At 32.2% G+C, this 26,602-nt stretch overlaps 1 protein-coding gene across 2 annotated transcripts in view; it reads left to right on the top strand.

Moving 5' to 3' along the window:
- Positions 1 to 26,602, top strand: part of CENPC (centromere protein C) — a 54,455-nt gene that overhangs the window by 4,623 nt on the left and 23,230 nt on the right. For both annotated transcript variants that reach the window (XM_074274980.1, XM_074274978.1), the window contains exons 2-11: positions 1,239 to 1,285; positions 2,294 to 2,364; positions 3,281 to 3,378; positions 6,009 to 6,117; positions 6,761 to 7,058; positions 7,518 to 7,721; positions 11,710 to 12,548; positions 15,245 to 15,445; positions 21,429 to 21,726; positions 25,742 to 25,852. In XM_074274980.1, coding sequence (XP_074131081.1) covers positions 1,239 to 1,285; positions 2,294 to 2,364; positions 3,281 to 3,378; positions 6,009 to 6,117; positions 6,761 to 7,058; positions 7,518 to 7,721; positions 11,710 to 12,548; positions 15,245 to 15,445; positions 21,429 to 21,726; positions 25,742 to 25,852 — 2,276 coding nt within the window. The remainder of the gene's footprint in view (positions 1 to 1,238; positions 1,286 to 2,293; positions 2,365 to 3,280; positions 3,379 to 6,008; positions 6,118 to 6,760; positions 7,059 to 7,517; positions 7,722 to 11,709; positions 12,549 to 15,244; positions 15,446 to 21,428; positions 21,727 to 25,741; positions 25,853 to 26,602) is intronic.

Raw genomic sequence — 26,602 nt, 5'->3', positions numbered from 1 at the left:
TGGTTATATGCCTTTAAGAAACCAAGGCTCGGAAACTGAGGCTTGGAGGCTATGCCAGATTTGTAGGATATGTGACTTTAAGGAGACTAAGGTTTAAGTGACATTAGCAAATGGGAAAGAAGCTCAGATCTCTCAACATTTTCTCTTCTAGGCATCTTAAAACTTTCCTCTTACTACCCTTTTCACCTTGCTCTCACCTTGCTCCCTAGACTTCATCACTGAATGGGTGCAGCCTCGGGGCCAAGGTCTCCCACAGCATCCAGGGCTATCTCCAGTCATCTTGATCTATATGTGACCATTGGACCCAGATGGTTTTGGACAGGACCTTGGCCAGCCCTCTCCCACCTAAATCCAGTTCACTTGCATGTCCTGGCATCACCTACCTAATGTCCTGGTCCTCTTCCAGAATGAAGGACAAATAGCAGCCTTGGAATAATGGAAACCTTGTTGAATCCTTGTCTATTGCTCTGCCTCCACCAATACTGAGGCACGCTCCTTGCTATTTATTGATAGTCCCCCCTTCTGCCTTCAGCAAGTCCAGCGACTCCATCCTCTATCAACCTAAACAATTAATTATTAAATGCTTCTGTTGATTATGTCAAGCACAGTTTTAGATTCTGAGACTATAAAACAGCTCTTAACCTTAGGGAACTTGCCTTCTATTGGAGAAATAACATTTTACACAAATTAGTAAAAACATTGTATTCAAAGGTAAGTTACAGAGGGAAGGGGGGGGAGCAGTTGCAGCTTCGGATCTCATATAGGAAGTAGTAGCACCTGGACTGAACATTGAAGGGACCTAGGGACATCCGACTAATCATCCTGATTTTTTTGGTTGGATCATCATGTCCTGCCCCCATGTTATCTAAAACTCTTTAGCCCTCATCTTCTAATGACCTATCTAATCAACTCCCACAGATTCAATTATCTCTATGCAGATGATTCCTGGAAATATATATTTTCTGCTAATGAGTTTTAAAAATTCACAGATTAAGAACCTCACTGGAATATGACTCCCGGGTAATATGGGAAGTTTATAGTACCTTCAACAAAAATAGGAATGGTTTTGGAAGTAAGGAGGGTTGGGAGGAGAGCAGTAAGGAGAAGTCATGTCATTGTTTCATATGCAGTCAAGTTAAATATGTTTAATTCAGCTGTAGTTTTTTTTTTTTTTTTTTTTTTTTTTTTTTTTTTTAAGTATTAAATTGAGGTAAATTTACTTTTTTTTCTCCCCCTAGGATCACTTGAAAATTAGCTACAGAACAAGATTTTGCTGTACTTCAAGGTGATGTTTACAAAAGCTTTTAGAAACTTGATTTTCACATCAAACTTTAATGAATAAACTCATTCTTTTACTGAAGGATTGTATTGTAGGAGTTTTAAAATTTAAGATTTCTTTAAAATTTTAGTATTTTGGTGATGACTGAAAAAATTTTAATTCGAAGTAGAATCAAGTCTCAGTAATTGAAGGGAATATTATCCTCTAAATACTCCTCTACTCAAATATTTATTTGTATAGTGGAACAAGTACTGACTAGTTAGTGGACATGGGTTCAAATCTGCTCATGTAACTTTATCGAAGTCATAACCTTCTTAGGACTCAGAGATTTCCTTATTTGTAATATACATATATAGGATTCATCTTACACTAATTGACCTTTGAAGCTATATAGGAAATCCAAGTCAACTCTCTGATTTTCAACTCTCTGATTTTATTAAATATTATTAGTTCCCTGTCAAATGCAAAATGAGACTGTTTCTTCTCCAAGAAGCTATATTCTAGTAGAATCCATTGGTAAGAACCTTGGATTTGTAGTTATTGGGATCAGATGTGAATTTCAAATCAGTTATGGTCCTACTGTGTGATCATGGACGAAGCACATAAATTCTGTTTTCATTTTATGATTTGTAAACTGAGCAGCTTGGACTAGATAGTTTCTAAAGACTCATCCAATTATGTCTGATGATTTTGGGACTATTTTAGTTATTTTAAATAAAAGTTTTAGTAAATTGTAGCAATATTTTCCTCTAATGCCATGAGTCTATTTGGTCCTTCACTCAAATAATATTACAATATTTATATCTGGTTTTAGACTTCAGATACTGAACTTTATATTTTAAAGCACTTTTATCAAGTATTCAAAGTATGCAAATGTCATCCTAATTGAATGTAAGAATTTTAAAATAAAGCAGAGATTACAAATTATAATTTAAGTGTCTTAAGCATTTAGCGAAAATAGATTTTTTTGTCTTTTTGTTGCTCTTTCCTCTTAACTCTTTTCTATTATTGTAGGGTTCCTGATACTGATCTATGGCAAGGCCAGAACATACTGGAAAACATACAAGACTGTTTTGAAGAAAAAAGTAAGCCCATATTTTTAATTTTTGTGTGGAGATGGCTGGAGCAAATGAAGACTGAGATCATTTTAATGTTGAAAATAAAATGTTTAAATGAACAAAATTGTTTAAAAAAAAAGTTTATCTGGAATGTATCATTCATTTTGGCAATTTGATTGTACTTTTTTTTTTTTTAATGTTTTTTTTTTTGTTTGTTTTTTTGTTTTTGAGGCTAGGGTTAAGTGACTTGCCCAGGGTCACACAGCTAGGAAGTGTTAAGTGTCTGAGATCAGATTTGAACTCGGGTCCTCCTGAATTCAAGGCTGGTGCTCTATCCACTGCACCACCTAGCTGCCCCCTTGATTGTACTTTTTACCCAGTGAGTGGGGATAATTTTTATACTTGGATTTCTTATACAAGTACTTAATCTTAAGCATTGGGCAACTTTTGGCGGGGGGGGGGGGGGGGGGGGATGATACAGTAAGACTGTTGGGGGAAAACAAACAAAAAATTCTATTTTTAAAGCTTACAAAAGAGAGCTCTCTTCTATCAAAAGCTATCTCCTCTGCTACCTTTCTCATCCCAATCCTTTCACCACAGCCAACATAAAGGAAAAGTGTGACAACATAAATTAATTTTTTCCCTTTGGAGAGGTGTATTAAAATAAAAGTCATAACAATATGTCTGGTAGCTATCAAAAAACTTTACATGTATTTTTTATATATGTGCATATATGTTCACATTGGATTTACATAGTCTGGTTGTATGTGCAAACCTTCAACAGTATTTAATTAAGCCCTTGGATTTACTTTATCTTTAGCTCATACAGAAATGGCTGGTTTTGGTGAAAAATTTGAAAGGTTTTAAAAAGACCTTTGCATTTTGATCATTTACATGGTATTTTGAATTCTAAATTTTAGACTTTTTTTTTTTTTCTCTTTAGGTTCTGATACTGGCTTTAGCACAAATCCTGGAAGTCCAACTCTTTGTTCAACTCCTTGCAAATTAATAAATGATTCTTATTCACCACCAAATAAAGAAGTAAGTTTAAAAGGTAGTGGTCAATATTAATTTTAAGAAAAGGAATTTATGCTCCAGCAAAATTATAAGGCTTAGTTTTGCAAAATTACTCTGGTTTTTCCACTGACTTCAGATTAATGTTCTATATATTTTATGATGGTACAGAAGCAAGCGTGTGTTTTAGTTATACATTATATACCTGGAAATTTTATGGGACAAAAGAGAGCTCATAGTAAGAACATAAATCTTTTTTAGAAGAATTAGGAGGGTGAGCTGTTAGTTATATGGCAAGGCTATAGACTGTTTTCAGACCAACCAATCTGCTGATTGTTGTGATTGTGCTACTAAAAATCAGCTTAATAGTTAATTTCCATTTTTAAAAATGTTAATTATCTTTTTTTTTTTTTTTTTCCTTATGCCCCTCCTGGAAAATATCCCATCGAAATACCAAGTTTTAAAAGGTTAAAAACAAAAGGCAGAAAAAAAAAATTAATGTAATTTCAAAAACCACAGTCTTAGGCAAATGTTGCATGGTTGTAGACCTCTTCCTCTGCGGAAAAGTTGGGGGGAGTTCTCACAACTCTTCTTTGAGAACATGTTTATTAGTTGTAACTTTGCAGTATTTTAGATTTTTTTGCGTGTGTTTCTTTACTTTTACATTGTTGTAGTTCTGTAGTTTTGAATCATGGCTATGTTTTCTTGTTTTACATTTCTTAATTTGCTTATTTTCTATCCCCTTGCAAGTTCCATAATTTGTTTTGCCATTCCTCACTTGATGGAAATAGTCCTGTAACAATTTCTTTTTTCCTTGATTTTTGTATTTAAAAATTTTTTTTCTTTCTTTTCTTTCATTTCTTTGTTTCTTTAACAAACATTTTAATTGTTTATAACTGTTTTCTGTCCTTGGATAAATTGATGTGAATGTCATGCATTTTGCATGATTTCTCTTTCTATGCCTATTAGATTTTATTCTTGTTATGTAAAATGCACAGTAAGGAAGTGTTGGTGAAGCTATGAATTTTGTTAGTGATTCTAGAAAGCAATTTTGAATATGCCTCAAATGTCATTATACTTGTATATACCCTAACTAGTCCTATACCGCAAAGGGATAAAAAGGAAAGGCACCTATATGTACAAAAACATTTGTAGCAGCTTTTTTGTAGTGACAATTGAAGTGGAGATTTAATAGAATGGCTGGCAAATTATAATATGTGAATGTAATGCAACACTGTTGTGCTGTAAGAATTGATATCAAAAAGTATGCAGAACAAGGAGAATAATTTATAGAATAATGATGTTGAAAAGATAACTTTGAAAAACTTAAGTTCATATTAATACAGTGAACAACTATATTTTTAGAAGACCTTTGATGAAGCATGATACCCACTTTTGAAACAGAATAGTGTAGGATGCAAATTGAGAAATAAATAAATTCTTGGATGTGACCACTTAAGGGAATTTTTGATGATGAATACTTGATGAATACTTGTTAAAAGATTTTGTTTTTTCCTTCTTTCCCTTCTTTCCTCTCTCCCTTCACTTCTCCTTTCCCTCTCTCTTCCTTTTCCCTTTCTCTCTCCCTTTTTTTCTTTCCTCTCCTTCCCTTCATTTCATGTGTGATAGGATTTGAAAGTAAATGCTAATTGGAAAAAAAAAAATTCTTTTTTAGATGTAAGCTATACTTAAAGAGATTTGGAAATAGAGAAATGATCATCTTTCCCCCTTCTCCCCCATCCCCTTTCTATAATAAATAAAATAATGGAACTTTCCAGTTGATTGCCATATAAATTAAATAAGTTACCTTATTGTAGGATAAATTAACATTTAATATAAAATCTTGAACAGTAATCTTATGTATATTTTGTGGATTGAATAACATTATTCTGACATGTCATAGATTCACCAGATTAAAATTAGTCCATTCTACACAAAAAAAGGTTAAGAATCTCTGACATAGAATCAGCAATCTACTTTTTTTTTTTTAGAACAGTATTTTATTTTTCCAAGTACATGCAAAGATACTTCTTAACATTAATTCTTTTCAAAACTTTGTATTCCAGATTTTTCTCCCCCTCTTCCTCTCTCCCCAAGACAAAAAGTAATTCAATATAGGTTAAACATGTGCAATTCTTTCTAAACATATTGTCATGCTGTGCAAGAAAAATCACATGAAAAGCGGAAAAAAGTCATTAAAAAAAACAAACAACATCATCAAAAAAGGGGGAGAGAATGAAAATATTGGGCTTTGATCCACCTTCAATCTCCTTAATTCTCTCTCTTGGTGTATATGGCACTTTCTCTCACAAATCCATTGGAATTGCCTTGAATTGACCACATTGTTGAAGAGAGCCAAGTTCATCATGTTCTCTCTTGGTTCAGCTCACTTCACTCAGGAAAGACATGTAGATCTTTTCAGAGGCTTTTCTGAAATCAGTCTCGTCATTTCTTATTAAAAAATGATATTCTATTAGATTCATCTACTACAACTTATTTGGCCATTCCCAAACTGATGGGCATCTGCTCCACATCTATTCCAGTTTCTTGTCATTACAAAAAAGGCAGCAATTAGATTGACCATTTAGTTTAGATTTTAAATATTGTTTTGCACTATAGTGAAATTTTCTTTTTTTTTTTTTCCTGTTCCTACTCAGGACCAGATATCACCTTCAAAGTCTAATAGGATTTCTTCAGTGAAAAAGAATACTTCACCCTTTTCACAGCAGCCTGCTATATTACAAAATCAGAAAAATAGCAGTTCAGGTTGGTAATAATTATATGTATGGGGATATTATTTGAAAAAAGCACTGAATTCAGGATTGACCTAGGCAAACTTTAAAAGGCTAAATTATTTTTACTTTAGATTCCAGATCTTCCTTTAAAACCTCTTATACCCTCTTGCCATCTCCTTTACTCCTTGTTCCATTTTTTACTCTGAGGTGATGATTAATCTGCAAAAGTATTGATGCTTTTAAGTGTCTTAAACGAACTCTGGGATCCTGTCCTGTTTTTTTCTCCTTTTTTGTAACCTTTTGTATCCTGAACCAAAAGCTTAAAGGATCATTTCCTTTGGAGTTCTCTGCAGAGATGGGTTGGTTCAGCTAGACTTCAATTTTGTTAAGTTTTAAGGGAAGCTAGAGAGATAACTTATGAGTAGTCATTCTTTGTAGGTAAGTAAATAAGAAAATTAAAATACTATCGTTCTACCTCTAAAAGATCCTAGTCTAGGATTTAAAGAAACTTGAATGCTTTATGGGCAAATTCTCAAAAGAGTATTCAAGACTTAACAAGATATTAGTCTTTTGAAATTGTTTTTGGGTTAGTGAGTTGTATTTATTTATATTTTTGTAATAATATGAAAGTTTTTTCTTAGTTTTAATTAATTAAAAATTAAATTTTTTCTTAGCTCCGTCCCCTGAGATTCCTCAAAAATTTTCACAAGGTGATTTAATTAGTTTGAAGAATACGCCAAATTTAAGATATTCTTCAAGTGGAGCTAAAGAATGTAATAAAATTCCTAATGAAGTTGTGGAAGAATTTTACTTAACAGTTGGATCACCTGGTCTTTTGGCTAAGGAAACAGAGATATTACCATTACCCCAGCAAGCTGCTACTACTACTCAAGATAGACAGAGCCGTGTGTTTGGGAATTCAGTCACCCAGCAACCTTTGCTTCCCAAATCGAGTCTTAAAGCTAAAAAGAGGTAATTTTTTTATACTTCTCAAATGATAAACATTTTTGTTTTCACATTTTGCTCTTAGTAATAACAAATTTTGAGGAAGGAAAAATATACTTTTTTTATTAGTATTTTACTTAAAGAACTGCAGCAGGAAGAAAGAATGAGACTTTTGTATGAAAGTAGAGCTTAAAAGTTGTGATACAAAAGAATTGTGATATTTTCATTGCATATGTTAACACAAAAGCTTGAAAATTAAGAAAAAATAGTATGTCATTTAGTAATTGGATTACAGAAAGTAAGAATAGAATTACAAGAATAGGATTACAGAAGTAAGTATAGAAAATCTTTTAAGTATTCAGAGAAATTCTGAAATCAAATTTCATTACCTAAAATTTTTGATTTTAAATATTCACATGGGCATTTTAAATATTTCACAAGTTATATACAACACATATCCATTTAACTTTTTTGTGTAATCTATAGCTTAAATTCTGAAGATATACTGGCTTGGTCTGCTGTGAAGAAATCAGGAAAAGGTGTTAAAGTATCAGAAAGACAACAAAAGAGGAGACAGCCAGAATCTTCTGAGCAAACAATACAAGATCCAAAACAGAAAATTCCACTGAAAACTGACACAGATTTTTCAACATTACTTTTAGAAGCAGCTAAAACAAATTACAGAAACAGGTGAGTTAACAATTATATGAATTGAGGTGAAAAATAAATATTTTTTTATTTAATTCTATAATAAGTATTAGAAATTTATTATTTTCATCTAAAATTGGAAAATCAGTTATTTTTTTTTCAGGGAAGCATTGATTCAATATGAAAATTTCAATGTAAATTTTGCTTTGGGGACATGAGGTCTTTTTACTCAGAAGTCTGCACATTTCATTTATTAAAGAAATATTAAGTATTAGCCAATTCTTCTATCTTTAAGTAGTTTGCAGTCTTTTAGGGGTAATAAGATGTTCTTAAGAGCAATATTAAGAACAGCTTTGTGCAAAGTCATTTTGACTATTATAAATACACAAATTAACTACAAAGGATATATGAAGGAAGACTGCATCCAGAGAAAGAACTGATAAATTGGATAATTTATAGGATGATTTTACACATCCATGGACACACACTTTTGTGTCTAATGCTAGTCATGTTAAGGGTGTCAGGAGGAAAGAAATTGTGCATGATAACGTTTATATATTGTAAATAAATAGGAAGTTGATTAGAATAATTGAAGTTTCATGTGCAATCATTTAAAAACTTTTAAAATTATACTATGTTTTAGGGATGCTTGCTTTTATTCCATAAATTAAATATAAAAATTTTAAAAATTTGTAAAATGCCATTTAGAACATTGGAAATACTAAGAAAATTTCCACAGTCAGATGAAAGGGGATGTTCTAATTTATGGAGGGGAAGATTATTAAAGGTTTCATAGAAGTGGTAGCATTTGAGTTGGACCTTGAGGATTGGTAGGGTGTACCTAGGCAGAATTGAGGATATGTTTTAAAAATTCTTTAGAGATAGAGGAAACGTATCTTTCTGACTACTCTTTGGATATCAAGAGGCTGAAGGTGAGATGTGGAAGTATAACTGCATTTTCCAAGGTAGTCATGAAATGTTCCTTTTATTAGCTAGTCTTTCAGTTCCATTGTGCTACTTTTCTGTGAAAAAAACAAACCCTTTCATTTTCAGTTGCTTATAACAAAACTTTTCCTTACCTAACCCGATACAACCAGTCTTAACTTTTATTTACCTTTATACCTTATAACACCAAATCCTTTCCAGTTAAACCATTTTGCTGTAAAAATTTTCTGACTTTTGCTTCTAGTGTTGTCTTGATTTCCTTAGAGTCATTGCCTCTGGACCAGGCTCTTCTTTGCTTGCTTCACTGTGCCTTTGTATGGAATGATTGGCCCAGCTTGATCTGGGCCCATAGAGTGCTGGAGCCCACCTTTAGTGTCTGGGTGGTATCTTTGTTGAATTCTCCTAGTCCAGATGCTCTATGACTTTTGAGGATAAAGTTGTAAGTAACTCAGAGCTTCAGGGCTTCAGAGGACCCAGACTTGTTACTGGCTCTATTGATCTCTTCAAGTGACTATTATATGAATTTTCAATTAATCATAAAAGCCCTTGTCTATTTTTATTTTAATTTAAACATTTACTTTCTCTCCCTCCTGGCCCTTGTGGAAGGACCAGGTAAAAAAATTCATTTTGAGGCCAGACGAATTCCCACATTGGCCATGTCCAATATATATATTTTTTCAGTCTACAAATTTTTTGTTAGGTGTGTCGAGCCTTTTTTTCATTGTTGCTCTTGTAAGATTGCAGTTGGCCATTATATTGTTCCACAGTTTGTCATAGTGTTGCTATATAAATTGTTCTCCTGTTTTGGCTCACTTCATTGCATCAGCTTTAAGTTCCTCTTGGTTTTTTCTGAAACCTTTTTTCATTGTGGCATAATAGTATGACATTACATTCATATTCTGTAATTTGTCCAACCATTCTCCAATTGATGACTAGCATAACTTGTATATCTTGGGCCACTACAAAAAAAAAATTGCTCTAAATATGTTAAGTTAGGAAGAGAGCAGTTTTAGTGAAATGATGAAACCAGGTGCAAAGTATTGGGAAGTTAGGGAGAGAGGTAGAAGCAGCAAGTGGAGAAGTTAGCTTTATAAGACGGAGTTTGGCTGAGAAAGAAATAGAGATGATATGATAGCTTGATAGGATGGTAGAATGTATGAAGTTTCTTAACTGAGATAGGGAAAAGGAGATCTGGGAGGTACAGAAAACTTGAGGAAGGGTAGGAAGCAAGGATGAGTTGGGGGGTCAGGTAAGGAAGTTATGTAATATGAATTATAATTTATTGAGTCACACATATGTGAGATTTCTCCAATTAAGTAGGTCACAATTATATACTTTGAAAAGCATATATCTATTTTTAAAAATTAGTACTTTGATGCTTAATCTCTGATTTTACAAATGGTTATTTTTGAGTTACTTAAAGCTATGAGTTGGGGGAAAAAACTTTTGATTTGTGAAATTCTAAATTTTGTTTTCATAATTTAAACTTGGATTAGCATGAGTTTTAACATTATGATTTATGCTATAAATTTATAGCACAAACATTTTAGGAGAAACTTTCTACTTGCCTAAGAGAACCAAATTCCTGTTTTCAATTCAGCAAGTATTTTTGAGTACCTACTTTTTTTTTAAACTACTGTTTTTAGATCTTGTGGAGACTACAAAAGATGGATGACATGACATGGTCAATGTTCCCCCACTTTCAAAGTCGTTAATAATCATACTGGGGAGACGATTTGAAACACATGAAGAACAATATAAAATAGTATGCAATAAGGTACTAAACTGAATTTAATTTGATTTAACATTATAGGTATACTTACTGCTATGGTATCCAAACATCACTAGGATACTACACTAGCAACCTCCCTCCAACTTTTTGAAACATTAACGACTATTTTTTGGGTCGGCAGTTCTGAATCTATCCAGTTATATTTTTATCTAGAACCCGTATCTTTCCATCATAAAATTTTAAGAAATTTTAAGCAAGAGAAACTTCAGCAAATATTATGATTAAAATCTATTCCTTTGATTTACCAGTATAATAAAAGAAATAGAAATAGCATAATTTAATTTATTCTTGGTAAAGCCAGGGTAATTCTTTGTAACTTTTCTCAGTCTTTCTCCAACTTGATTTCCATGCAGCACTGCTGATCAAGTTCTCTACCTAGAGATTCTCATTCCTCTTGGGAACCCCTGGCTGATTATTCTCCTAGCTTTCTGCTGTCTCCTGTCCTTTTCAGGCTCATCAACCAAAGTCCATCACCAAACCTGGTCATTTCCCCGGTTCTAGGACAGAACTTCTTTTCCCTTTCCACTCTCTCTCAATAACCTCATAAGCTCCCCTGTTTTTCTCATCCCCATGCCTTTTAAACACAGATTGCTTTAACCCCATTTTAAGCTGTGATCCTACATGACTTGCCTCCTGAAGATTGGGGACTTAACTTTTAAGATTTCTAGCCCTTGCCTCTTAGCGCAATAAAATATTCATAATAACTTATATTCACAGACCATGCGTTATGGTGATAAAATACTTTTGTCTTATTTGAGCTTCACTCCTCAGGAGGAAATACATATATTCTCCTCAAAGGAAAAAAACAACAGGCTCAGAATGATCAGGGCAGTTAAGTAGTTAAGTGGCAAAGATGGGACTACTAGATTAACACTGGAACTCTTTCCATAATTACCCAGCATATTTTAAAAAATATTGAATAAATGTTGACCCTTATGGGAGCAAAGATAAAAAACTCCCATCTCTTTTTCAAAGCTCAACTTAAAGTGCCACCTCCTTTACAAGCCTTACCATATTACCCTCTCCCTTATTCTAGTTATTAATCAGAATGGTATATAAATACATAAAAGATATTAAAAATACTTTGTGAAACCTAAAGAGAAAAAATTTTGACTAATGAGGATGTAGTGATGGGGGCGAATCAGAAAGCATCATGTGAGAGGTGACTTTTAACCTGGTGCTAAAGAGATAGGGAAATTTTGTGTTGCTAATATATAATCTTTGATACAGTTTAGTGGAGGTTGTTTGTTTTTATTTAAACTTTTTTTAATATGACACAGTGTTCCTTCTTAGTTCTGTCCTTAGGCGTGTGACATCACCACAGACCTGTTCTCCTTCCCCCCCTCCAAATGACTTAGAATTATCAAATGATGAATTTATAATTGATGAATCAGATTGCTCTGTCTCTCAAGATTGGATTTTAATACCTAACAAGAATAGCAAGTCTGTCAAACAGAGCAAGGCAGCCCCTGTGGAAAGCTTCCAGGACCCAGAAAGAAAAAAGGCAAGGATAGAGCAACAGCAAGGAGGAAATTGCAACACAGCAAGTGATAAACACCCTGATACAGAGAATGGAATTTCAGATTTTAGTGTTGGAGAGAAGACCTCAAAATCCATAAAACATAAAGCTCACGCAGTGGAGAAATCACATTCTAAAAGAAAAAAATTATCTGCTGAAATAGGAAATGCTTCTAAATCCACAAGACATAGACTATATTCTGAGGAAATGGAACAATTTTTTGAAAAGAAAAAGACTGTTGTACAACATCAGAGTGAAAAATGTGTGGACCAATTAGATAATAGACAATTTGATGAAGATCTAGTTAATTTTGTTGAAGAAAACCAAGATAGTTTCCACAGTGAGCAAAATATTGCCAAAGTAGATCCTGCCTTAAGAACTACTAAATCCAAAACTAACTCAATGGAGAAAACACAAACTACAGAAAGGAGAAAGTTGAGAAAATGTCAGAATGGAGTATATAAGCATAAAGTAGGTGGGAAGCATCACAAAAGATTTAATGTATCACAAACAAATCAAGACAAATTACAGAGTGCATCTGACCGAAGTTTGGGACAACAGGAAGAAAGAGCAGAATCTTGTCACTCTACAAAGCAAAAACTGTCTGCTGCTGGTAAGTGTTTGACTGCATAGGGTAGGGAAACTAGAAGGGTGAAAGTATAGTCACACTTTGCCCAACAGGAACTGAATTGAAGTTCAGAGTGCTGAAAATCAATCAATAATGCCTTTTCAGTGTGAATGAAAGACATCATAGTACAATAGAAAGGCAATAGAGTAAAAAGGCTTGATTTAAAATCCTGGCTCTGGGATATCTTGACCAAATCACTTTCCTCCTTGAATTTCCTGGCAGTTCTTTTGGCTGAGAGTTTTCAGCCTACATTTTTAGCTTTATATAATACATTCTTCCCCTTTATACATTCTATAGTACAGCTGAGCTGGCTTTCTTGTTGCTGTTCACATAGGACATTCTTATCTCCCATCAACTTGGCCTCTGTCCTGAATTTCCATCTTTTCTGGAATACATTTCTTTGTTGGCTGCAACTGTTAGAACCCCTACTTATTTTCAAAGCTTAGCTATTGTTATTCTTCTTGTACATGAAGGCTTTCCTGTTATTACCACTCTCCCACTCCCACCCCAGCTGCTTGTTTTAGTGTCTTCCTCTCCTCTGTCAAGCAAAGCAGGCTAGAGATAGGTGAGTCAGGAATCGATCAAGTTGAATTTCAAAGTTAAGACTATGGTTGAAAGGGGAAGTCCTGCTGAGGAGGATGACTTAACTGGGAGGACACAGGGGTAGGGCTTACCTCTTGGAAAACCACAAAGGAGCAGGAGTACCACAACACATCCTTCTTAGGTTTTCTGTGAACAGTTCCAAAGTGGCCTGTGGGAATAGTGATTGTCTCAAGTCATTTTGTGATGACCCAGTGAGCAAGGTGGGACTAGGAGCTAGTGCAATAGGATTGGGAATGCAGTATCCAAAAAGGGACTGTGAACATGTCAGGATATGTGGCTTTAGGCTTCTAGCTCTGAGGTTCCTGGGAAATAAGGAGAGCTCCAGCAAATCCTCCCAGTTCTTGATTAATGTGAAAATCATAAGTCAGACAGTGAATATCTGGTGCTTTGCCAGAAGGTGAGATCATCCAGAAGACAAAGGGTTATTGTTATGCTAGGCTCAGGACCCTTCCTGCTTGCTGGGCCCTACCTCTGAGAAACTGGGTGTGTCCTAATATCTTGACTGTATTTAAACTTTTTGAGGGTAGGTACTGTTTGATTTTTGTTTTTGTTTTTGTTTCCCTACTATGTAGTTCCGTTCCTTGCCAGTTGTGGATATTTCCTTTTTTTTGTTTGTTTTTTTTGTTACCATTGACAGAAGCACAATTATTTTGCCTGTCACTTGTTAGGTGATCTTGGACAAGTCATTTAACATCTTCACCTTTTTTTTTCTCATTCATAAAATTAACAAACTTGTTAAAGATGGCCTATATTGTCTTCTAGTTCTAAATTTTTGATAAAATGATCTTTGAAATATCTGGAAAATTCTCTTTATCTTTCCAAACTCATTGGCATTAAGACTCTCAATTAGCCTTTTGTTGCTTTTAATCCTTAATGTAGTAATTTGAATGGTTAATTAGGTCAGTAATTTGTCATGTCTAGATTTTCCTTTTCTATCATCCTTTTATCTATGTCATTTCCATTTTGGTCCATTGCCAAGTTAACCCTTCTCCATTTTCTAGCTAGGTAAATGTTATTTGTGTCTATTCTGTTCTTCTTCTTAGATCCGTGGTCTTATTACTTCTATGCCAGTGACTTTGGAATCCCCCAAATTCAAGTTCTAGTTTTACATTTTGTCTTTTAATCAAGTTCCCCAACTCTTTCATCAAAGTGGTAACTGTGTTATATATTGATATCTTCTAACTTCTTTTGTATTTACAGCATGCAGTTTAATCCTGCCGATGTTTTGTTTGTACTTATTAAATTGTCATCAATGAATCATTTTTGTGTGTGTATCTTTTTACTTGTTTCTTGTATATATTATCTCAACTAGATTGTAAGATTCTTATGAGCAAATAGAGTTTGTTTAAAAATTTTTTTATATCCTGAAGGGCCTAGAATATATATGATAATGTTTATAAGTAAGCTTTAAAATAGGATGATATTTGTTTCTTTCTCCTTATATACGTGTGTTTGTGTATGTCATTTCCTTAAAGTCCCCTGGTATTTTCTTAAATTGTCCTACAGTGGTATTTTCTTTTTAAAAAAATTTTTAGTTGATTTTAAAACTTTATAACTGTTGTCTACTTATGCTGCCAATCATTGTTTTCCTTTTCTCTAGTTAAATTGTCACCATTCTTTAATTTATTTTTCTCAATCTGAACCTGTGTTAATTGAATGAATAAAAAAAATTTAATATATATAAAAACACTGTGCTAAACACTGAATATACACATAGAAGTAAGTGCAAATTTTAAAAACTCACTTCATATTTCATCTGTCTAAAATTGAACTAAATTTTGCTCTTAAAAACAAAAAATTCTCTCCTAATTTACTTTAAAGTGTTAAGTAAACTTAAAGATGTTAAGCAAAAAAAACTTCTAATTTTTTTTAATGACTTGGAAGTAAATATTGGTTATCAGCATGATATTTTTTTCAAATATGAAATGCTAACATTTGTCATTAAATTTGAATAATTGAGAATTTTACAGAAAATTTAATTCTCTTTTATGAAGACAAAAATTCATACTCAAGCATTGGTTTTGGGAAGTTTTGCATGTTCTGAGAAGGAATTATTTCATCATGCTTTTTAATTTCAGGAGAAGAAAAAAAATACAATGAAGCTTCTCAACAAATTCAGAAAAAAGGACATTTAAATAAGACAAGATCTAAAAGCCAACAAATGTCTACGAAGAGAGAAATTACCCTGACACAAAACCAATCTCAAAAGTTCACTATTACTAGAAGTCAACGAATTTCTAAGCGTCCGTCTAATTGGTGGGTAGTTACAACAGAACAGAGTAAGTATTCGCATTTCATAATGACTTGGTTCCTTTTGTGTTGCTTTTTTCTACTTGTACTCCTTCAGACAGTCTTGCAAAATGACCCTGCACTCCTGTCCATGTTCTCCAATTCATACTCTATTGTTTCTCATACTTTTTAACACATTAATCTTGGAAAAGGAGATATAATACCTTTTGTTCCTAATTGCTGCTCCCATACTTGTCCCTTTTAAGATTACTTAGCAGTTCCTCCTCTGAAACTATATCACAATTTTTTACTCTGTATGTCATTGTGACTATTGTCTAATGGCTATACAAAATCATCCTTTCCTTCTAGTAAATTACTTCCTTATTCACTATTTTCTCTTCTTCCTAGTTCTTGCCTTTGTATAAGAGGACTCTAATGGCACCATATGACACCAAAGAGGAAATTTAAATCCTCTGACATTCAAAGTCCTTTATAATCTACTCCTTCCACCAACTACTACACCCTACTATCTCCCTTTCCAATTGTTGTTACTTACTTTACTGCCCTTTCTTTCCTCCCCCCCCCCAACAAATTTGCTGATAATCTATTTGATTTCCCTTGAAAAAGGCACTGAATCCAAAACAAACAAACCAATAAATAAAAAAGGCACTGAATCTATCCATAAATGGGCCTTTTTTTCCACTGGCTGCCTCCATGCTTAGAATGTGTCCCTTCTTATTTGTACTTCCTGGCTTCCCTGGCTTTCTTGGCTTCCTTCAAGTCCTAGCTAAAAATCTCACCTTCTTCAATGAATCTTTAATGATCCTTCTTAATTATTGTATCCTCTGTTGATTATTTCCAATTTATTTGTATATATGTATGTATGTATGTATACATATGTATATGTGTGTGTGTGTGTGTGTATATATATATATATATATATATATATATATATATATATAATTTCTACTTTCTTGTTTTATATATCCCCCCATTACATTGTGAACTCTTAGGAGCTGAAGCTATCTTCTACCATTCTTTGTATCTCCAGTGCTTAGCTCAGTACCTGACACATTTTTTTGTTAATTGTTTAATTGTGTCTGATTTTTGTGATCCTTTGAACTGTAGCATGTCAGGCTCTTGTTGGGAAAAAAATGCTATAAAAAGAGACATAAAATTCTGAGCACAATCAGGTTATTGGCAAGGCTAACGATTGCCAATAAATGGGGTTCATGGTTCCTCTTAATAGTCAAGGATGCCATTGATAGAGCAGTTTTTTAATGCGGTAAAAAGGTAACAAGTTGTTTGAGGTATAAAAAATAGTTCTGCAGTAAAAACTAAACTAAGACTGTAATTGCTGTATAGCAGAGGTAAAGGACAGTATTACATTTGGTCTGTTTGACAAAAGGGGATTCCCCAGGATTCATGACAATGGAAAAAACACAAAAATGACTTAATATCTTCTGGATAGTCCTATGTCAGGCACCCCCCCTTATACCAAAGTGGCCTTGTTATTGGCAAAACAATTTATGAGCAAATCGGTTTATATTCCTTTTTCACACCTCTTTCCTTTTTGAAATTAAACTACTATAAAATCTACTATCAAGGCCTATACAATCAAATCTAAATCTAATTCAGAAGTATTAATTTTAGTGATTATAGTTTTCAATTTCCCATCTTTCTGTCTGTCCTTCCAGTCTGTCCAAGTTTTCATAGTCATTGTTGCTGTGACATCTTTGGCCTGTCCTCTTCTGTTAATCTCAATTTTCCCCAGCATAAAGTTTTTTACAGTTAATCATGTCTATTATATGACTAATATTTAAGCTTCAACTTCATTTAGTATTCTTTTAGTAAATAGTCAGAATTTATTTCCTTAAGTATTAACTGATTTAGTCTCCTTATATTTGTCTAGCACCATAATTTCCAGCACCATAATTCAAAAGCATCAATTCTGCAACTCTCATATTTCCTCACAGACCAATTCTCAGTCATATAACTACTGAAAAAAAAAATAACAATTTGGACCATGGGGACCTCAATTGGAAAGGTGCTATGTCTGCTTTTTAGTGTTCTCTGATCAGACTTGTCATAGCTTTCTTTTCAAGGAGTAAGCATCTTACTTAATTTCATGGCTACAGTCAGTTGTCCTCAGGAATCTTTGAAATCAAGAAGAGACAAATCTTTTTTTTTTTTTTTTTTTTTTTTTTTACTTAGGATCCAAAGTTTTATTGCTAAGAAAATGTTATGTTTCTTTACAAAGGTCACTATTGGAAATATAAGCTTTTTGCTTTTTGGAAGTCAGTTTTCTCTATTTTCATTCAAAATAATCTATTTAAAATAGCTCATACTTAAGGACAACAATGTTTGTATCACCAATTTCTCTTTGTGATTTCTCTAAATATAAATATAGTGTTTCTACCTACATCAGTTTTTTTATTTTTTCATTTAAAAATTATTAATCAATAGATATAATTAGAAAACAATGTTGAACAATGCCTTTTCTTCTGACTTCAAGCATTGTCTTTTGGAATAAAAAAAATATTCTCTGGCTTTCTTCAGAGTATAAGATCAAATCTTTGTTAACTGAAAGGTGAATATAGGGAAAGGGAGGAGAATCATTCAAATCTCTAAAAAATGATCAAAATAGTTTGTGGAGCAAACAAAACAACTATTTGTTCAATGCCATTCCAACTCTTGATAAAGAATTGAACAACATGGGTTGCAAAAGTGCATATTCCATAAAGTATTAGTTGGTTAGTTTATTAGTTTTGTTAAATTGTTTTTCTTTGTTAAAATAGAAAGTTTGGTAAGGAGGGAGGCAAGTTAATCAAATATGATTGCTATAAAGATCAAAAAGAACATAAAAGCACTTTTAAAGGATTAGATACAAAGTTAAACCAGTAGTCTCCAAAGTGTTCATTTTTCCTCTATCTACCTGGGAAGGAAGGCTTTGTGCAGGTTTCATGCTGAGTTGAGAGCTATATACTCTCTGAAAAAAATGAACTTTCAGAAACCCTGACTGTATTTTGATTTTGTCTCACTATTTTTGACGCAAAGTACTCTAATGATAAAAAGATGAAGTAGATAAAAATCAAAGAATAATAATAAAGCCATCTCTAACATATTATCAATGGTAGGATTTTAGTTGAAGGTATTATAATTATTCATTATGAAGTAAAATTCTGTAATGAACTGTTCAGACTCTAGAGCAGTGAAATCTTTTGCTCTCTCTGGACTAGGAAGAATGATGAATAGGACTTTTCTGTCTTTAGCTTCTTTAGCTCTTTTAAACATTATGCAAGAGATTCCTAAAGGAGAAATTCTTCTATAATTTTGAAAACTAATGAATGATCTTTTTATGAAAGAAATTCAAATCCCTAAGAAGAGACAAATCTGAGAATCTTCTATTTCTTCTCCCTCTATTTACCAGAAAGCAGTGGTACAGAGAACATAGTTTTAGATTTTTTTAAATGTTAAGCTTCTAGCTATCTTTTGCACTCTTCTTTCACCTTCATAAAGAGGTTCTTAATTCTTCTTCATACTCTGTTACTAGAGTAGTATTGTCTGTGTATCTAAGATTGTGAATATTTCTACTATCAGTTCTTAATTCTGGCTTTTGATTCTTCCAGCCTGGCATTTTACATGATGTGTAATAATTATAGTTAAATAAGATGTGACAAACTTATTGTAATCCTTTCCTAATCTTGAACCAACTAGTTGTTCTGTTTTTGGTTCTGATTATTGCTTCTTTAGAGTTGTATACAGGATCTTTAGGAGTTCGGTAATTTAATCTGGTACTCCCATCTTTTTTAGATCTCATTTAAACTTCATTTTGTTGTGATATACAGTCAAAGGCTTTAATGTAGTCTTCTGCTTCATTAATTCCCTTGCTTTCTTCATAATCCAGTGGATGTTGGCAATTTAGTCTTTTTAGTTCCTATGCCTTTTCAAAACTTGACTGCATTTTGGTATTTTCTTGATTTGTATTTTAATGAAGCCTAGCTTGTAGAATCTTAGCCATAACTTAGTTGGCATGTGACATGAAAGCAGTTGTTGGATAGTTTGAACTTTCTTTAACATTATTCTTCTTTAAGATTGACATGCAAACTGGCATTTTCCAATCCAGTGGCCACTGTTCAGTTTTCAAAATTTGTTGGTAGTTAGGTTTCAACACTGTTAAAGCATCATCTTTTTAGAATTTTAAATGATTTGACCAGAATTCTTTCATTTCCATTAACCCCTCTTGTTAGCAAAGCTTCCTAAGGCCTACTTATCTTCATTCTCCATGATGTATGGATTCTAGGTCAGTAACCATACCATGGTGTTTATCACTGATATAAAGGTTGGTCTTATATAGTTTTTCTGTATATTCTTGCCACCTTTTCTTAAGCTCTTATATTTCTGTTAAATCTCTTCTGTTTTTATTTTTTATTGCGCCTATTTTACAGAAAACATTCCCTTGATATCTCCATTAATTTTCTTGTTTTTCCCATTTTGTTGTTTTCTTCTATTTCTTTGCACTACTCATTTAAGAAAATCTCTTTATCTTTTCTTGCTGTTCTCTGCAATTTTGTATTCAGTTGTGTTTATCTTTCCCCTTTATTCTTTGCCTTTCTTAGCTATTTGTAAAGCCTCATCAAATAATCCAACTTGCTTTCTTACTCTTCTTTTTCTTTGATATGCTTTTGTTGCTGTTTCCTGAATAGCATTGAGAACCTTTGTCTATAATTCTTTAGGCATTTTATCTAGTGGATCTAGTCTGTCAAGTCTATGGATAGGAATATAAGGGCTTAATCATCTAAGCTTTCCACTTGTTATTTAAAAAAAATTATGTCTACTGAACTGAAGTGAACAAATATGGTTTGAATGCTTGCTATTTGAAAGGTACTCTTTGGATGCTATGTAGGATAAAAAAAAAATTATAAATTTTTGTTCCTGAAATAGCATTCATTTTAGTTGGAGAGATAAGACTTAATTACACCAAAACTATAATGATCAGAATTGTCTTGAAAGCTTTTATTATTTGCCTAGATTTATTGTTTTTTTTTGTTCATGTAGATTGTCTAAATAAATAGTGAAGATAAAAATGTTATGTGAATATATTATGTTCACTATAATGACCATATGTACAAGTAAGCTAAGGTATGATGAGGGGGAAGGAAAGGTAACATTCTCAGTTTAATTTTAGAATTTGATTTAGAATTAGAAGGAAGATATGTCATTTGAGAATTTTGAAACTGAGTAAGGGAGCCTTATTTTTTTCTTTTGTAATTGGAGCTCTACTTGCTTCCTTGATAGGTTCATTGTCCTACCCTTACATTTCCTAAATTTTTGCCTCATGGCAGCTGGATGAAAAAATGTTCTAGTACCATGGGTATCATGAAGAACCCAGTAATAATACTGAATTGTAATTGTAGTGAAATTGGACTATTTAATTTCTCTTTTTTCCCCCCCTTTTTGATTGAAACTTTGGCAGTTTTTTTATAAGATTCTTAATGGCAAAAAACTGAGCCAATTTTTTTTCATATTTTTTTTGAGGCGCATGAGTAATAAACTAACAGTGAGAGCCTAGCTTATCACAGTTCTCTGCATCCAGTAAGTATTTAAGAAATAATTTGATTTGAATATTATATTTGGATAGTATTTTACTATTTTCAGAGTCCTTTTCCTATCAAAGCGTCCTTTCAAAGGAAAGAGATCCTTTCATAGATCATTAGTTTCTTTGATCCATACAACTACTATGTGAGTTAGATAAGATAGGGAATAATATTTCCAATAATAGGTAATACTGAAATTAAGGTTCATAGAGGTTTGTCCAGCTGCCATGTTAGAAGGAGAAAGCACAACTGGAACTTGCACCAGTGACTTCAGAACAGTATTATCTATTACTTTTTCCTCTGAACCATTCTTACCTCAATTCATTTGCAATGTAGAGTACTACAAAAATATCATAAAGTGTTGCATAAATGTAAACCATTTTTGTTAGTGTTGACAAACAACTTATTAACTTTAGATTATCATTGAATTTTTTAGGTATGCCTTACAGTCCTCCTTTAGAATTACCAGTAAGCTATAAAAAAACAAACAAACCATCTAAAGAACCAAAGAAGATACCTATCAAGACTTTGGAGAAAGAAACTATTCCACTCAAACAACAGGAATTACCTGTTTGTGCCAAGCCAAAAAAAGCATCCATTCTAAACAAAAAGAAAAGAAAGAAATTATCGTATTCAAGTGATGAAAATTGTGATATAGCCCTTACAATTCCCAAATTGGATGAACAAGAAGGTTCATTGAAAGAAACTCCAAGAAAGAAAAACCTCTGTTCTAGGTACTAATTCATTATTTATACAATATTTCTTAGAACTGGTCTGATACAACTTAACATTTTTTTTCTCTTTCAGCAAAAAGTACAGTTTAATTATTTGATATAACCTTAATGTGTTCTTCAGAGTTCACAGATATTCTAGCATTTTTAAACATGTTCACATTCCAGGTATTTCATTTGATGGTTTAATACTTTGTGATAGGTAGGACTGATCCAAGGTCAAGAAAGGTTAAAGAACTTGTTTTTGTCACATTATGGGGCAAAGCTAGGATAGGACCTAGGCTATCCTGATGCTTGTTATATTAATTGTAATCTTTTAATATAGGTATAAGAAATGAACTTCTATTTTATATATCATTTAGATGAAATATTTTTCTTTATAAGATCATAAGTTCATACATCTAGAATCTAGAACTAGAACAGCCCTCAAAAGTTCATCTAGTCAAGTACCTTTTACAGATGAGGAAATTGAAGTCTGTGGTGTTTTAAGTGACATACTCAAGGTTTAGAAGTAGTAAATTCAGGGATGGGATTTTTTTTAAGGTCTCTGATTACTGAGGCAATTTGTCTTATAAGTTATTTTTTAATAGTATTTAAATTTTTTCAAATATATATGTTAAGATAGTTTTCAACATCCATTTTTGTAAAACTTTTGTGTTCTAATTTTTTTCCCGTCACAGTAGCAAGCAATCTGACATAGGTTAAATCCGTGCAATCATTTTAAATGTAATTCTGTATTTGTCATGTGCAAGACAAATAAAATCAAAAGGAAAAAAAAGAGAAAGAAAAAAACAAAAAGATGAAAATACTGTGCTTTGATCTAATCTTTATAGTTCTCTCTCTGGATTTGATTGGTATTTTCCGTCCTAAATCTATTGGAATTGTCTTAAATTACCACATTATTGAAAAGAGCTGAGACCATTATAGTTGATTATCACAATTTTATTGTTTTGTACAATGTTCTCAACTGGTACTGTTCACTGTACTCAGCATCAGTTTATTAGGTCTTTCCAGGCTTTTCTGAAATTACCCTGCTTATCATTTCTCATAAAATAATAATATTCCATTAACTTCATATATTATAACTTATTCAACCATTCCCCAACTGATGGACATCCACTCAGTTTCCAGTTTCTTGCTATAACAAAAAGCTGATGCAAACAGTTTTGCACATGTAGATCCATTCCCTCCTTAAGATCTCTTTGGGATATAAGCCCAGTAGAGACATTGCTAGATCAAAAGATATGCACAGTTTGATAGCCCTTTGGGTGTAGTTCCAGATTGCTCTCCAGAATGTTTGGATCATTTCACAACTCCACCAACAATGCATTAGTGTCCCAGTTTTCTCACATTCCTTCCAACATTTTTATCATTATCTTTATCATCTTAATCAATTTAAAAGGTATGAAGTGGAACTTAAGAGTTATCTTAATTTGCTTGTCTTTAATGAATAGTGATTTAGAATGTTTTTTTCATATGACTATAAATAGGTTTAATTTCTTCATCTAAAAATTGTCTGTTCATATACTTTGAACATTTATCAATTGAGAAATAACTTACTCTTATAAATTTGACTTATTTAAAAATTATTTGTGACCTTAGAAATAGAATGAACATTGACATTTAGATATATAACTTGTCTCTTCATGTAGCATGTACTGGCTTAGCTTTAGAATCCATGTTTCTTGACTCTTCATATGGTCTTCTTCCACTTAATATGACACAGTTATGAATTTATCAGACCATGAAAAACATCAGTAGCTTAATTATGGATATTTGTTATGTTTTCTTATGTTTTGTTTCAAGGACAACTTTCACTAGAAAGTTATGTGTGTTCTTGGTATTGTACTTCAACCAAAACTCGTAATTATTTTATTTGGGAAAGTTTATTGATGGTTTTTTTTTTTGTTTGTTTTTTGTTTTTTTACCCAGAATAATGCAAGATTTTACATATGATTTAGTAGTTTCTGACAGTATATTTTGAAACTTACTTTGAATGCACCTCAAAATTGTTACATTAAAATAATACTTGTTGAAAATAATTGTGTACATGAATGAAATGTAATTATACAAGTACTTTTTGTGGTAGAACATTGACAAATCAAAGACAGGTGTGTATGTGTGTATAAACAAAATGAAACTGTACTTTTTGTGGTAGGAAAAAATAGAACATAATAGACATTTAATAAATATTAATTGATTAATAATATGTGCATATACATATTTGTGTAAACATAAAAATATAGTTTTTAATATAGTACAGTACTTTTTATAGTAGAAAATATATGTGTATGTATATATATGCTTATGTATATATAATTGCATATGAATACTTGTGTATATGTACATGTGTTATTTTTTTTCTGTGACCAACCTGGTGTTATCTTTTAATTGCTAAGCTAAGCTTTTACTTAGTTAAGCTTTTCCTAATAGGCCCAGCCTCTCTTCTGGATTGTATTGAAAGTCTTTCCAGTCTTCTAACATTTCTGTTTGTTATTTATGAAATTTTTTTTGTTTATAATATAATTTGCCATCCTTTTTAGTCAGACCAGCAGAAGTTAAATCTGGTTATGTATCTGAGTCTTCATCTTTTGCTGTTGAAGAACTGAAACTAGATTTCCCTTTGATAAAGGAATCAAAAGTTTTTTTAACTGGAACTCTTATTTAGTATCATCTAGTCAAAGACACTTATTTTGTAGATGGGAAACAGGCTCAGAATGGAAAAGTGAGCTTGTTCCTATTCTTTCAGTGAGGTGGTAGCAGAGCTGAAATTAGAATTGTAGAATTTATAGGGTAATGACTATCATAAGGTTTCTAACCTATTAAGATGCAATTTATTTAATTTTCTAGAAAGTTAGATGATTGATTTGGATATAGTTTTAAAGACAATTATTCTAATTTTTATCCAGAGAATTACCTTGAAAATTAGCACATTAAATTCAAAACATTTAGTTGTTTTAATAAAAAGCATTTTTAACAATATCTCAGGAAAACTTGTTTAAAAATTTTTTTTTTAATAACTTTACTCAGTTTTTTCTCTTAGGTATCCTCAAGTACCAAGTTGCAGTTGGTAACCTGCTTTTTATACTATTCAGAAAGAACAAGTTATTTGAAAAGTTCATTCTCTTAAAATATACCACTTTAATTATTAAGTTGAACATATTCTTGCTAGGCAATTAGTTTTAATTGTATAAAAACTAAGAAAAGGGATGGTGATGCAAATTTGTGTGTTGACCATGGACCCTTAGCCTATTGTAGTAGAAACAGTATTAGATTTGAAATCAGAAGACCTGATATCAAGTCCCGACCTTGACATTAACTTGTTTTGAATTGGTCGCATTATTAATGTCTCTAGATATGTTTTCTCATTGGTGGAAATAAATCAGTTTGAGATAAAACTGTACAAAACTTGTCCTTTTTTCTTCCTTACATTTTCTTAGAACACATTGTCAGAAGTCTCTGTCCCTTCCCTCTCTCCCCCCCTTTTTTTGGGTGCACATATTGCATATATCTTTTGAACTAGAAACTCCTTGGAGAAAGAGCTATTTCATTTTTTTATTTTGTGTCCCATTCTTTAGTATAATACTTTTATTATTGTAGGTATTTAATATTAAATATTTGTTAAACTGAACTAAATTGAGTTTCCCTTTAAAAAATGGCCACTTCACTTTAATAGATAATCAACAAAATGGTTTTGAATCATTTCTAGTCAAGAATTACATAAGCACAATAAAATTATCTGTGTAGGTTAGTTCTAAGATCCCAAAATTCATTTCTTAGCAGATCCTGGCTTAAAATCAGATCTCTAAATGTTTCTATCCTTTTGAAGATGAAATCCCTTGAAGATTCTGGGTCAAGACTCCTTTGTTATTAGATCTGATCATTAAAGCCAGAATAAGAGTGCCCATCATAGAATATATTGAACACTAGTTACCAGATGACAAAGTGTCACTTACTGTAGACAGTATACTTGTTTGATTTTATGTGTATGAGCAGTTTAAAATTTTTATTTCCACAGTTCTGCAGAACCCCTTAAGAGATCTAACAATGATGATCAAACTGATAATCTGACACCAGCAGTTCCAACATTAGATTCTAAAACCTTTGTGACTTCAAACATGGAAGAAAGGTATTGATCAATAAATAATTAAATTTAGACTTTTCCTTTAATGTCCAGTAGTATGTTCTTTTCTCTGATTTAGTAAATTAAAATTATGTTATCATTTTTAAATGTATTAGAGGGGCTGATTGAATTTGCATAATTTGAATTGACTGGATTTTGCTGTGTTAGCAAAAAATACTAGAAGTTTACTAAACATTGAAAGGAGGTAGATAAGTTGGCTGTAAGTTGGCAAAGGAGACTGAGTATACCCATTGAACAAAAGAAAGTAGAAATTGACTACATGAACCACTTGTGACCAACTCAAATTTTAAATTTTTGTGACCAAACTCAAACTTTAAAAGTTGGGATTTAGATATTAAACTTTATTGGATCTAATTTTTTTTTTTTAAGAGAAGAAGCTAAAAACATGGTTTTGATGTGTTTTTAATTTTTGTATTATTTAATTATGCATTCATGGAATGTTTTAAGGCAGTGGCATTTTGTTTTAGTTAAAATATCTGAGAATCAAATTGATTTTTCATTTTGGAGTTGATTCATTTTTATCATAACTGTATACTTTAATGCATCTGTGAACTCAGTGATGTGAGTGTTTCTATCATTCATCTATATTTACAACTGAGCTATGCATTCTAGTTTTATTCATCTCTTATCTGTCCTACAAAGAAGGACCAACCTACTAATTAGGATCTTTGTTCCATATCATTTGACATTTTTATGGTTACCAAGGGAACACTCAAACTTTGTAAAGAATATTTG

Source organism: Sminthopsis crassicaudata, chromosome 6 (genome assembly GCF_048593235.1).
Source record: "Sminthopsis crassicaudata isolate SCR6 chromosome 6, ASM4859323v1, whole genome shotgun sequence".
Classification (NCBI taxonomy): domain Eukaryota; kingdom Metazoa; phylum Chordata; class Mammalia; order Dasyuromorphia; family Dasyuridae; genus Sminthopsis; species Sminthopsis crassicaudata.
The sequence above is the reverse complement of the archived record's forward strand: the minus strand, read 5'-3'. Positions and strand labels throughout refer to the sequence as shown.